The following is a 13,573-nucleotide window of genomic DNA, read 5'->3' as shown; positions in this document are numbered from 1 at the left end:
TAAATATTTATATAAACATAAAACATAAATTTCCATAAAACATAAATCTTCATATACTATTTTCACTTTTAAAATAAAATTTACTTTTTAATCATGCATGTTTATTAAAATTCAACCCGACCAATTAACTCAGTCTAATAAGTCATTCCAATTAAATTTCGAAAACATTATTAGCCACTAAAAGTGATTTATTTGGATTAATTAACTATTTGTTATATTTAAAATAATTAATTACTCCTTATATTTCAACAATAAATTTAATAATTTATTATATAAAACTAGTTTTAATAATTAAATTTATAAAAAGGTGTAAGTACGCCCTTAAATGAAAAGTATATAACACTTTTGAATTTTATAAAAGAAATTTTGTATTCGTAGCTGTTAATTTGGTCCAATCCAGTTTTAAAATTAGAAAATCAATTCAAATCAACTTCTTATATTGATTCCATTATCTCTTTCATTGGAAAAGATGTTAGTTTTGCATTGATTTACAAGTTTAAAGAATAAATTATACTGAAATAAAATTTAAAATACAAATATTATTTTTATTATTTTTGCTATTTTTTGTGATAGGAATGAGATCTTGTTGTTTGTGTTTTGTTTTTAATGCGAGATGAGTATTGTTCAAGGTCATTTTCAATCCCATTTGAGAGGGACTTCATATAAAAAACAATGAGTTATAATTTTTTTTTTTCTATAACCATTAACTCCATCTCTAACGTTGCCGATGAACTATACAATTAAATGGTAGAAGTGTTAAACAGTAAAATACTAGTAGTTTGTGGGTTTGAATTCTCCTATAAATATTCTCCCCCTTTAATTATAATTTTTTTTATCTCAAAAATTAAAAAAATAATCATTGTGTATTCTTTCTTATATTATTTTATAGACCTAATACCTTTAAAAAATCCAACCTTTTAACCCTTTTTCAGTCCTACTTCGACGTTGAAAAATCATCAATTTTATCTTTATTCACATTTTTATGTTTCAATTATACTTTAAAATATTAAATTGACGTTTTTTTCATTTGGAAAAAAATCAAAAACGTTCTCCATGTCTAGTACTCCCTCCGTCCCGTTTAAGAAGTCCCATATTTTATTTTGGAATGTCCCATTTAAAAAGTCTCATTACTATTTTTAGAGTACTTTTCCATTGAATACTCTATTTTACCCTTATTTTAGTTATCTTAAAAGAGTTCTATGGAAAATTCCACTATCATTAATAGGGGCAAAACATGAAAAAACATGAAAAGACAAGAATAATTAATATTTTCTTAATCTGTGTGTAAAGTCAAATGAGACTTCTAAAGTGGGACGGAGGGAGTATATATTTATTGTATATGTTTGAAATTTATTTAGATATAGTTAAATTAATTTTAATTTAATTATGGTTTTTAGTTAGTTTTTGAAAATAAAAGACTTATTTTAATTTTTTAAATGAGAATGAATCTTTTATCTTTAAGTTGAACTTTTTTGAGTTCTTAAAACAATTAAGTGCTTAATACATTAATTTAAGTAATAAGTTGGGTTATCAAACACTCCCTTAGTTAATTGAATGATTTCATCTTTTAAGTAAAAAAATTGTCAAAAATTAAAAAATTAGAATATATTTGAAACGAAAAAAATGCAAAATAGAGTAAAATTGACAAGTTTTTAACGTTAGGATACGATTGAAAAGAAGTTTAAAAGTTGGAGTTTTTGTTAAGGCACTAGGCTTAATTTATATTATTATCATTAATATTATATTATTTTTACAGCTTAAACTCAAATTTAAAATGTTAATCTATTGAATTTGTGCAAAAATAAAGTAAATAGGATAGGAGTGGCAAGGTGATAAGATGCCACAATAAAATGTCCACCAACGGATGTGAGTGAGCTCTTTCCCTATTGGTTTCAGTGGTTGAAATCAAAGCAAACTAAAGTTGGTATGTGAGCTGAGCACTGACTTTTGATATGTGTACAACTACAAATAGGATGTGCGGCTGGTTCGAATCGAATCAACCCAAATACAAATTTTATTTTCTTCAAAATTAAACGGAATTGAAATTTGAAGGAGTTATTATCTTTTGAAGCCTCACTAGTTCATTCGTTTGATTTTTTTCAGTTTCATTCAGTTATTTTTGCTCGATTTGCACTTAAACTTAACTATTTTTAGAATCAAAAGCAAACCGAACTTAAAATTAACTTTTTATGACATAAAATTGAACCTAATCAATTTTTTGATTTGATTTGATTTTTGACAATCCCTAGTTACAAAATAACTGAAAAGTATACTTTTACAAGGTTCTATTCTTGAACAATAGGGTTTTCTTTTCGTTGCAAATTGAACTTTCTTGTTTAAAAGGACTGGTACCTTTTACTACAAATTCCTGAGCAGCACCTTTTACTTGCGTTAATTGCTATAAAGGTAAAATCCTAAGAGTACTTGCATTAAGAATGACCTATAATAGTACTAGTATTTAGCCGATTTGACATTTTTATTCCAATAATAGGTACTCCCTCCGTCCCACTTTAGAAGTCCCATTTGACTTTGCACACAGATTAAGAAAACATTAATTATTCTTGTCTTTTCATGTTTTTTCATGTTTTGCCCTTATTAATGATAGTGGATTTTTTCATAGAGCTCCTCTAAGATAACTAAAATATAGGTAAAATAGGATATTCAATAGAATAACATCCTAAAAATAGTAATGAGACTTTTTAAATGGGACATCCCAAAATAGAATATGGGACTTCTTAAACGGGACGGAGGGAGTACATTTTATCTAAATAGCGAGTAATTTTTATTCCAGTGCTAGACACCTTTATCCAAGTAAGATAACCCCAAATACGGAAAATAAAGATAGATTTTCACAATCCATCACCTTTTGTTCACCACAAGGGCATTCATTAAAGTATTACCGGACTTCCGGTCTCCTTTTCTTATTTTGCAGAAAAGAAAAATATTAAGAGAATGGTAGTAAAACGTAGAATCTATATAACACCATTAATAAGATAAATTCCTCCTACTCTCGTTGCTTGGAAATCGGAGCGGGATACATGAAAGGGTCGGACTAAGAAAGAGAGAATACATAAATGATAATACTATAAATAGCCTTTTTCCTTCACTAGAAGATCTTCCAAGGGCAAGTAAAGATCTTTCAAAAGATTCAAAGGTGCACTTCCTTAAGGGGCAGATGTGGCCAAGGTTTAGGAATCGACGGTTCCAAGATCTCTTGGAACCGCCCTGAACCGCACCTTAGTGACCAGAACATGGAAATTGCTAAAATATTTTTGCTAAGATGTCTCAACTCTCAAGTAAATAAATGGGATTCATAACATGAGTAATATATCCCAGCAGATAAAATTGGCAGCAGGAGATAGTCTAAGCTTTAATGGCAAATGCAAATTTATAAATAGAAAAGTTGATCAGCAATAAGTTCATTTTCATAATCTCATAATTTTCGGAATATAACATTGAACTTTCTCTGCAACCAAAGCTCCGTAGCTCCAGGGATTATAGCGTACAAGCACAATCTAAATACTGTTGCCACCCCTCAAAGCAAGTACAAGATGAAGCACAGAGCCGCCTTCAATATTGTAGTCACGAGCTGTCTTGTCGTCTGCAAGCTGCTTACCAGCATAAATAAGCCTGTAACAAGAGTAACACAATTGAGATTCATGAATGAGCTATATTGCATGGAATTGCTGAAACTGAAAACACTACAATGAAAAACAACAAAATGATATTTTCTTGCAGAAGTAAATTTTAAATATAAAGTTTTAGAGTTTCAGAAGTGTTTCCGGAAATGGAAATAAAACTCAAAAACATAAAACTCGATAGATTTTCGTGCAACATAGCATTAAAAAAGTATATTACATTGCGAAACAAAGAAAGTAGGTAGAACTGTTATGAAAGGGTTGCATTGCAACCTTTGTAGTGACCCAATCCGCAGCAATCAAAAAAATATCATGATTCTGTATAACAACAAATTTGATTCCAATATAGAAAAATAATTGAATCGGTATTGTACATTAAATCAGAAAAAGGAGCGAATTGCATAGATTCACCTCCATCAGTGACTAACAATTAGGGGTGTCTCATTGGTTGTTTCAGTCACCGAATCAAACCGAATTAACCGAAACCAAATTACTCTAATTTTCCTTAGTCATACCGTAATCAGAATATATACACAGTAACATAACCAAGTTGTAACCAAACCAAAATGTTGCGTTTGGTCCGGTCAGTTATTCAGTTAAACGAATAACCAAATTTCATTAACATTAATAATTAAGTTTAAAAACTGAAATTGCATAATCTCAATCAAATTCAAACTATCTTTAGATCCAATAGCATAATCTCAATAACATCCGCACTATAGAAAATTACAAAAATATCTCAAATTTCTAAAAAATTACAAAGATCGAAGAGAACCAATTTAACCAAATTCGAACCAAACTAAAATTTTGGTTTGGTTCAGTCAGTTTATTTGTTATACTCAGAATACTGCACATCCCAACAATGCATATAGCTATTGTTTATATATCTAGAATCCTTAATATACATTGATTCCATAGTAGACGCAAACAAATAGAACAATAGCATGCATAGTGAACTATCAATTATTCAGTTAGTCCCATCCAATAAACACTATCCCTAAAGAATTTAAGTTCACATCACAAAAAAAGTCAAACCATATGCATACATGCAAGCACACTAATTCTTTTGCACAAATTTAAGTATAATCAAAACTGTACCAAAGTAAAGATAGATTATTTTGATACCTTTGCTGCACAGGAGGAATTCCTTCTTTTTCCTCAACGCGTTCCTTAATACGATCAATAGTATCGTTAGGTTCAATATCGATTTCGATTTCTTTGCCTGTAAGAGTTTTGACTTTGATCATAGTACCACCTCTAAGCCTCAAAACAAGGTGAAGTGTTGACTCCTTTTGAATATTATAATCAGCTAAAGTTCTCCCATCTTCCAATTGTTTACCAGCAAAAATCAATCTTTGCTGATCAGGAGGAATCCCTTCTTTATCCTGCCAATTAAAAATATCACAACTAACTATGATTAAGTTCATCAATTTAACAACAGAACAGAAACCCATATATTAAAACAACAGAATTACTCAGACCCATAAGAGATAACAGATATAAACCCATAAAACAGATGTAAAAATCTAAACTTTATATTAAAACAAGCATACCCAGAAGAGAAATTTAAAAGGAATGGATAAATTGAGGAAAAGGGCACCTGAATCTTGGCTTTAACGTTGTCAATGGTGTCACTACTCTCGACCTCGAGAGTAATGGTCTTACCAGTAAGGGTTTTAACAAAGATCTGCATCTTTTAGCTTCTTTAATGTTTATGGTGTTTCTTTTGGTTTCTGATTGGTTTATAAAGAAGATGGTTTTTGAAAGAGAGAGATTGAATTGAAAGGGCAAAAAGATTCCAATTTGATGAGGAATTGTGGTCTACTTTTGGAATTGGGGATTTAGCCACGGACAATGGTAAATCTATCATTCAGGACCCACCAAAACTATTCTTCTTTTAATTTTGTTTTGGACAATTTTTTACGTTCATTTATTTTTTTTTAATAAAAATTCATTTTGCCTCTTAGATTTGCCTTAAAATATCAAATAAGGATAAAATTTGGGAGTTTTGAACAAAAAATACTTCTAAATTAGGTGTTTTAGACAAAAACACCTTCAGAATGAACATTTTAGCTCGTTTATCTTTCAACTCCAAATTGATATTTTGTGCCAAGGTGCAAAATAATATTTTTGAAAAAAAAAACCTTTGTTGATTTATTTTGTTTAGCAAGTCAACTTTCACTGGGTTTGCAATTGAGAGTTCAAAGCTAAAGAAAGGCCAGCGACCTTATTAATTGAATTATACCCCCAATTATTATTATTATTATTATTATTATTATTTCATAAATCTAATATATTATGATATATGCATAAATCATAATTGATGGGTCAAACAATTTATATCATCTCAACTCTTTAAATAAGAGTATCATTTTATGAATAATTAAACGACTTACACTTCTTAAAAAAAAATGGATACATCATGCATGACAAATTCTTAGGAAGACTCAGTCCACCACGTCATCCGTCAACTCAACCTATTACATAATGACACGTCACTAAAATGATGGCAATCTTATAATATTACTATTCAAATATGTAAATAAGTAATAAATAAATTTATAAGATTGCCATCATTTTAATGACATGTCATTATGTGATAGCTTAGTCGAAGGATGACGTGGTGAACTGAGTCTATTTAAAAATTTCTCCACCAATACATATAATATAGTAACACGAATTGCCAGCCGCCCACTAAAAAGAGGGAAAAGGAGATAATCACACTTCTAGAACAAACTTATATATTTGGCACTATTTACACAAACAGAATTCAATAAAATGTGAAAACTAGAGATAATCTGTTAAGCAATGTTTAACTAACGAGAATCAAGAAGCTAAACAATTTGCTACTATAAATGTATAAACAGAGAAGCTTACAAGATAAAACTGTTATACATACACAAAATCTTGGCCTAAATCTTCTTTTCCAGAAGTTCCTGTCATGCTATCTCCCAACTAAGTCCTCTCATACCTGTTTTCTGCCCTATTACATAAAATTCTTCAGCTCGTACAGAAGCACCAATAAGTAACAAAGACGCAAAAAAATGCAGTTTCGCGTTCCATTTGATACTGAATCGCTAAAAGCTAGTGCAGACTATCACACAAGAAGAAATAATTTATCTCACCTGTTGTTCTTATTCAATAAAACTAGGTAGAGTGGATCTTGAGATGTAAGCTGCAACAGTTGTGCAACAATGTATGCACTAGTACTGATGCTGCAAAGTACCATATGAAAATATCAGTCGTGGTAGCAATTCAATGTAATGAAACACAAATATTGATGAGCTTCAGAGAGCAAAAATGTTATGCAGAAGACTAAATGCACACGTTAACTGTCACACGTAATTCATTTCCACCAACTTTTCTATATCATGTGGTATTTTTTACAAACATCAGCCGTGCTATGGAATTCCATTAACAGACAGCAAAGATGGCATACAAAAAAATTTCACCACCTTTGAACTATGTTGTACGAAAATAAAAATGGCAAAACGATATAAATTTTATATGAATATGTTATAAATATAAAATTTTGGAGTTTAAAAAATGTTTTCGGAAACGAAAAATGCAACACTCTCAACAAACTTCCATGAACCATAGCTTTTGAACAAAACTTTACTTGCCTGCCAATGTTTGTAAGAAAATTCTAGTCGCTGGTGGATTGAGACATACCATAACAAACTACCCTCTTAATTGTTAGATTCCATCTTAAAACCAATTGGTATCAAGTGGAGGTGCCGAACTAGCATATAAACACAAGTCCATTCACACACACAAACAATGTGGGATTTCCCACTTCAACATTAATGACGTGTATTATTTTTCAGCAGTTGAAAATGAAATATCAATAATTAAAATGACTGTATTACCTGCCAAAACATATCAATAAAGTTATCCACAAGAATCCAATAATCCAATTTGATTCCTTGTATAAAATCCAAACCTAAATTCATATGCAAACATAATTGATTAAGCGTAAAGCACAAAATATAACCTTATAAGTTCCAAAACTTAAAAAAGACAACTACATCTTCAATTAAACTTCTAATATTTTTTTAACATAACAGTATCTCCCTATAACTCTGTGCACCGTGAAAACCATTTCCCAGGCAGCTTTGACAGGAGTAGTGTAGCACTCAAAGAAAATTTGACAGACTTTGGTTTGCAGTCTGATACAAGTAGTATCAGCCGTTGCAATCAACAGTAACTATAAGCATGACCAATTAAGAGATCAAATTATTATTTGCGCCTCAAAGGAAGTTAAAAAATGGAATGAAAATTAAAAAGGTTAGCTAATAAAAAATTCAATGTTTACTTCTGTTGTTTTTAGGCAATGATTCTGCAACAAAAGTTGCAATGTATTATCGTTGCAAGTACAATATAGTACATCATTTCACGTCCTGCATAGATGTGGCTGTTTTGAGTTTTCTTGTAAAGTGATTCTGTATCGACTCTCCATGCTTCTCAAAAGTTAGAAAGGATACTAGTAAACTAATTCGACTGATGGTGGAGCTATAAAGAGAAAGAAGATTAGACATACCGAAAGAGCCGTAACATTGATGTAGAAGTCAATCAGTGTAGCAACTATCCACCTGAAAACATTTTTGCAACATATTACATTCTCTGATTCACATGAGGCATGTAAAACTTCAACAGCAGTGAATGCATGATTTTATATCTTATGATCCTAGGTTGTTTATAACTAGCAAAATCATTCCACTTATCTACTCTAACCCATTGGACTCCATTTAAGAGGAAAAAGAAAAGAACAAAACTTTAGATTAGTTTTTGACTTCGCCCCTTTCCATCCAGCAATTTCTGTTTTCTCTGGTTCAAAGCAAACACATGCAATGTGACTGTTCTCTCAAGATGCCAGAGGTATGTATTTTAGAGGTTGTAAAATCAAACACATAAACCAAGCTACAGGTTTATTTAAGAGCAACGATGCGGAAAATAAAGCTAGAAGACCGCAGAAATACAATCTATCCCTTAAACATTGCATTCTACTAGTAACATTTCCATAAATATACTCAAAGATATTCTTAGCCACATTTGATTTCTGACTTAATCATAGTTAAGGCAATCAAAATAGATATTATGCCAAAATCAGTTGGTCCTTTTCTTAAACATCACTTGGCAACAAGTGATTTTTTAACATTAAATACTAGAAGACCATGGCTCAGGCAGTCAGGTCGTTCTAGTTGGCAACCGAATAGACATCGTCCTTTCACTAGAGTAACCATATATGTCATCAACTTTTTATCAGGATGTCAATAGATACCAGTATGTGATAGATCAACGTATCATCCAACTATCTTAAGAACCACGAAGAACTGTATTTTTGATTGAACTATTCTTAATTATAAATGACAGTTGATTAGATTAACTCGAACAACATGCAATATGACAAGAGTAAGAAAACAATCCACCAAACTTACGGAGTATAAAGTTCTTTGCGAAAAGGAGAACCATCAGTTAAAATAGTATAGATCAATGTTCCCAACATCAAACAACCCAAAAGGCTGAAACCAATTCTCACAGCCACAACAGGTGAGCTATTCTTCTTTTGTAGCAAACCGCCCCTAATAAAAGCAGAAAATTTATCAATTCATGGATAATTTTTTAACTGACGCCATATAATTGCATTCAATACCTTTTAAAATTAATCAATTCATGGTAAATTTTAATAACAGCAAACAATAAGTGAGTCACATACTTATTTTCGTGGCGAAGTAGAAGATGATACATGGGATCATTTGCAGATTCTTGAGGTGATAACTTGAGTAATTGAATGAAAATGTAGGCACAAGTAGTTACACTGAAGCACAATTAATTCAAACAATTAAACAACACAACAACGCATACAAACCCACAAAATGAAAATGATAAGTTACCTGCCAAAGCAGATTAAGAGAATTATCCAAAGAATAGCAATAATAGGATTTTGTTCCTTGTAGTAAGTCCAAGCCTAGGAATTTAATTGAAGATTAATACAAAAATTACACCTAAAAAATGAAGAAAAGAAGGGTAATATGATACTAACAGCTAAAGGTACAACGTTGATATAGAAATCAATTAAAAGAGCAGTCATCCAGCTGCAAGTAAGCAACAATTAGTAAAACTAAACCATTAATCTGTTAATAAATTTGTAGAGAAAGAGAATGAAAATGCGGAATTTACGGAGTGAGTAGGTCGCCGCGAAAGGGAAGGCCGTCGACGGAGATGGTGTAAACGAGGGTGGCGATCATTACACAGCATAATGATAAGAAGAGAGTTTTTAAGCCAATTGCTAATGCTGGAATACCCATTTCTTAATTATGATTTGGTTTTGTGATTTTGAAAGAAATGTAAAGATAGTGTTGTTGAAACAGAATTAGTCATCATCACAGGAAGAAGAAGAAGAAGAAGAAGAAGAAGACTGGCACAGTTAGTGGCGATGCTAAGTCCACGTCATACCAATACACCGCGGTTTACCAGGAACGTTTAAAATCACAAATTAGATTTTGGCTCAATATATAGTTTGACTCTTAAATTTATACCTTTTTATCCATCTAACACTTAAATTTAAAAGAAAGGGTCAACGTGCTCCCTAAATTTGTGATATGGGGTCATCTAACCCAATTTATACTTTTTTGAGCAAGTAATCCCAAAATTCTTTATTTTTGGGTCAAATAACCCCATAATTGTATTTTTAAAACGCGTAAAATACAAATTGGAGGTGAGGGATGTAAAAATGTAATTAGATACTTTTCTAATTGTTGCAATATAATTATCCTAAATCCATTTTTTATAATAAAAATATGAATTATGAGGTTATTTGAACTAAAAATGAAGTTTTTGGGGTTAGTTGCTCAAAAAAGTATAAACCGAGTTGTATGACCCCGTGTCATAAGTTCAAGGGGTGCGTTGACCCTTTGCTCCTTAAATTTAACATCATACCTATCGAACTTCTGAATTTGATAAATAATCTGATTTGACCCCTGAACTTGATAAATACGTAAGCATTGAACTCCTCCATACACAAACTCCTTTAGAATGTTTCAAGTGTCAGGTGGACACAGAAGGGTTCAATATTTACGTATTTATCAAGTTCAAGGGTCAAATCGAATTATTTAACAAATTCAAAAGTTCAATATGTGAGGCGTTAAGTTTCTGCTGCCATTTCAGCAAATTACACTAAATTAGGATTTGATGTATCAATTTGAAAAAAATAAAAGTTGGTGTTCAAATATGATAATCTTTAAAAGGCGCGATTAAATTGAAAAAACGTGTAAAGCTGGTGAATTTTTATGACATTAACGTTAACAAATAATACGAAATGGTGATACAATTTTATTTTATTTTATAATATTTAAATTAGTAATCGGGATATAAAATTAAAGGCTTAATCACCAAAAATACCCCCACCTTTTAGCCCTTTTTCAGTTGCACCCTAACGTTGCAATTTTGTCATTTGCACCTTAATTCGCACCTTTGGATTTCAATTCCACCCTCAAAATCAAATTGGACTCTTTTTCACTCGAGAAAAATTCATAAAACCCCTTATAAAGTACCCGTTTGAACTCTTTTCACACAAAAAGTTAAAAATGGATGACTTATTTTAACTTATTTCAAATAGAGAAGAGATCAATTTAGTACTTGAGGGTGGAATTGAAAACCAAAGGTGCCAATTAGGCTGCAATTGATAAAATTGCAACGTCAGAATGCATTTGAAAAGGGGCTAAAAGGTGGGGGTTTTTCTGGTGATTAAGCCAAAATTAAATTAATGAAAAACGGCTTAATGTCTTAAAAAAATCCGATCTTATAGTCCCTTTTCGATACCCTAACGTTAAAAACTTGTTAATTTTATCCTATTTTGCATTTTATCGTTTCTATTATATCCTGAAATATTAATTTTTTACTTATATGCAATTTGACGTGACGTTTTCCCATCAAATCCATTAAAAATCAATTAATTTTTATTTTATGTCCAATTTGACTTGATGTTTTAAATTTGAAGTAATTTAGATATACTTTTTATGTTTGGTTTATAGTTCAAGTATTTCCTTTGACATATAAAAATATTTAAATTTACCCTTACTTTTGTATGAATATTTATTCATATCATTCGTACATAAAAAATTTCAAATATATCATTTATATATAAAAATATTTAGATATTCATACAAAAATAGAATATTCTTTATTTCACAACTTGAACTAGAGGAGCGTATTTAAGAATTTAAACAAGTCGGGTCAACTTGTAAATTGGAACTATTTGAAATTGATCCGATAAATATTCAAAATTAACTCGATCAGTAAAGAGTTGAGTTTGAATTCGATCTACTCGAGTTAATTACCAAATTAAATTTAAACATCAAAATACTCGACTCGATAAGCTCGCGAGCCTAATTGAATTTTAATAATTTATTTATCTTTATTTTTATTATAATTTATGAAAAGTTCGCACCTTGCTTCGTAACTGACTAAATTAAAATTAAATTTGAATTTAATTTGTAACATAAATACAATTATGTAAATACTAAATTACATTGTAAGCAATACATAAATAACAGTTTACATAATAAGGAACGAAGGGTTAACGCGGCCCCTAAATTTATGACACATGATCACTTAATTCAGTTTTTGTTTTGTTAACAATTAACGTTTAAACTCTTCAATTTTAGGTCAAATTGCCCCATAATTAAAATTTTCATTGCAAAAATTAGGTTCAGGATAATTTTATCGCAACAATTAGGGGGTTCTCTAATTTATTTCTCCCATCCCTTACTTCCAGTTTGTACACGCGTTTTTAAAATACAGTTATGGGTAATCAGACTTAAAATCGAAGAGTTTAAGGGTTAATTGTTAAAAAAAAGTAAAAACTGAATTAAGTGACATTGTTTTATAATTTCAAAGGACACATTTACCCTTTTTTCAAATAATAATATTAGTAATTTTTTTTTCAATACAATTAATTATCATAATAGCTTGGAGAGCCGGTTAGAACTTAGAACAACAAATAATAAATTTGAAGGGCATGTTCATAGCATAAACTTGTAGAGAAGGATATATTTTAGTGATATTAATTATGATACTTAATAAACTTTTAATTTATGCTGATTTTTAAATTATTGTAAATTTTTATTGATACAACACATATGCAAATCATGACAACAAAATTGCTAATAGAAAAACTTGGAGAGCCACTTAGAACAACAAATAGATAAATTTGGAGAGCAGGTCGGAACCTATAAATTTCGTATAAAAAATATATAGACAAAAGTAAAACCGAAACCTTTCATTGTAATAGTTATTCTACAATTTCACACTCACAATCTTCATGTAAGGAGGTATCTTTTATATTGTCTATTTGTGATTATCATTTTATTCAAAAATCTTAGGATTCATATAAATTAACTTACATCAAAAGTTATAGAAAATGTATGCGGGTGCAAAGTCCAAATTTCACTAACCGTTGGTGAATTTTATGAATGCGAGAATTTAAATTCACCATACGAAGCAGTTCGTGCGAAGCAAGAGCCTTGTTCGTGATTACGGACAATAGAGTTGTCGCAATCTCTTGAAGCTCATGAGGGCAAAGCTCTTGGGACCTTAGCGTGGAGCTAAAGTTGAACTGTGACAAATTATTCCATAAGATCTTTCACGGCTGCAAAGTCATTAGTTTCCGAGTGCGAATTCCAGATTATTCAGTGTATATTATGACTGTTGGAGCTTCGCGGAATTCTTCACGAATGCCAACTTTAATTTTTCAAAAGAGTTAAAAAACACGCTAACATACATTTACTACAACCCAAGTCGAATACTGCCATGTCTACTTCAGCCATTGAGACTTTGTTTTCAATCGGAAACTTGCGGGCGCAAATTTACAGTTCGATGGTGTAAGGCTAATAATCACTGACGGTCCTCGACCTTTGCCCTAAACTTCCGTAAAC

At 30.7% G+C, this 13,573-nt stretch overlaps 2 protein-coding genes across 3 annotated transcripts; both read right to left on the bottom strand.

Moving 5' to 3' along the window:
• Positions 1–3,369: 3,369 nt before the first annotated feature.
• On the bottom strand, positions 3,370–5,474 carry LOC126658731 (ubiquitin-NEDD8-like protein RUB2). Its single transcript, XM_050352684.2, has 3 exons — positions 5,239–5,474; positions 4,764–5,023; positions 3,370–3,630 (listed from the first exon to the last, which is right to left on the bottom strand). Exons 1-3 carry the CDS (start codon positions 5,329–5,331, stop codon positions 3,516–3,518), a joined length of 468 nt encoding a protein of 155 aa, XP_050208641.1. The 5' UTR covers positions 5,332–5,474; the 3' UTR covers positions 3,370–3,515.
• Positions 5,475–6,392: 918 nt separating this feature from the next.
• Positions 6,393–10,043, bottom strand: LOC126658705 (uncharacterized). Of its 2 annotated transcripts, none has more exons than XM_050352683.2 (9): positions 9,819–10,043; positions 9,682–9,733; positions 9,533–9,606; positions 9,355–9,456; positions 9,077–9,220; positions 8,179–8,230; positions 7,508–7,581; positions 6,764–6,853; positions 6,393–6,616 (listed from the first exon to the last, which is right to left on the bottom strand). In XM_050352683.2, the coding sequence occupies exons 1-9, from the start codon at positions 9,944–9,946 to the stop codon at positions 6,604–6,606; spliced, it is 729 nt and encodes a 242-aa protein (XP_050208640.1). In that variant the 5' UTR covers positions 9,947–10,043; the 3' UTR covers positions 6,393–6,603. The 2 variants fall into 2 exon arrangements, with proteins under 2 accessions (XP_050208640.1, XP_050208639.1); XM_050352682.2 differs by having other exon boundaries at positions 6,393–6,621; positions 9,819–10,041.
• Between the last annotated feature and the right edge of the window lie 3,530 nt (positions 10,044–13,573).

This window comes from Mercurialis annua, linkage group LG1-X (assembly GCF_937616625.2).
Source record: "Mercurialis annua linkage group LG1-X, ddMerAnnu1.2, whole genome shotgun sequence".
NCBI classification, from domain to species: domain Eukaryota; kingdom Viridiplantae; phylum Streptophyta; class Magnoliopsida; order Malpighiales; family Euphorbiaceae; genus Mercurialis; species Mercurialis annua.
Note: the sequence above shows the minus strand (reverse complement) of the source record. Positions and strands in the feature narration are given on the sequence as shown.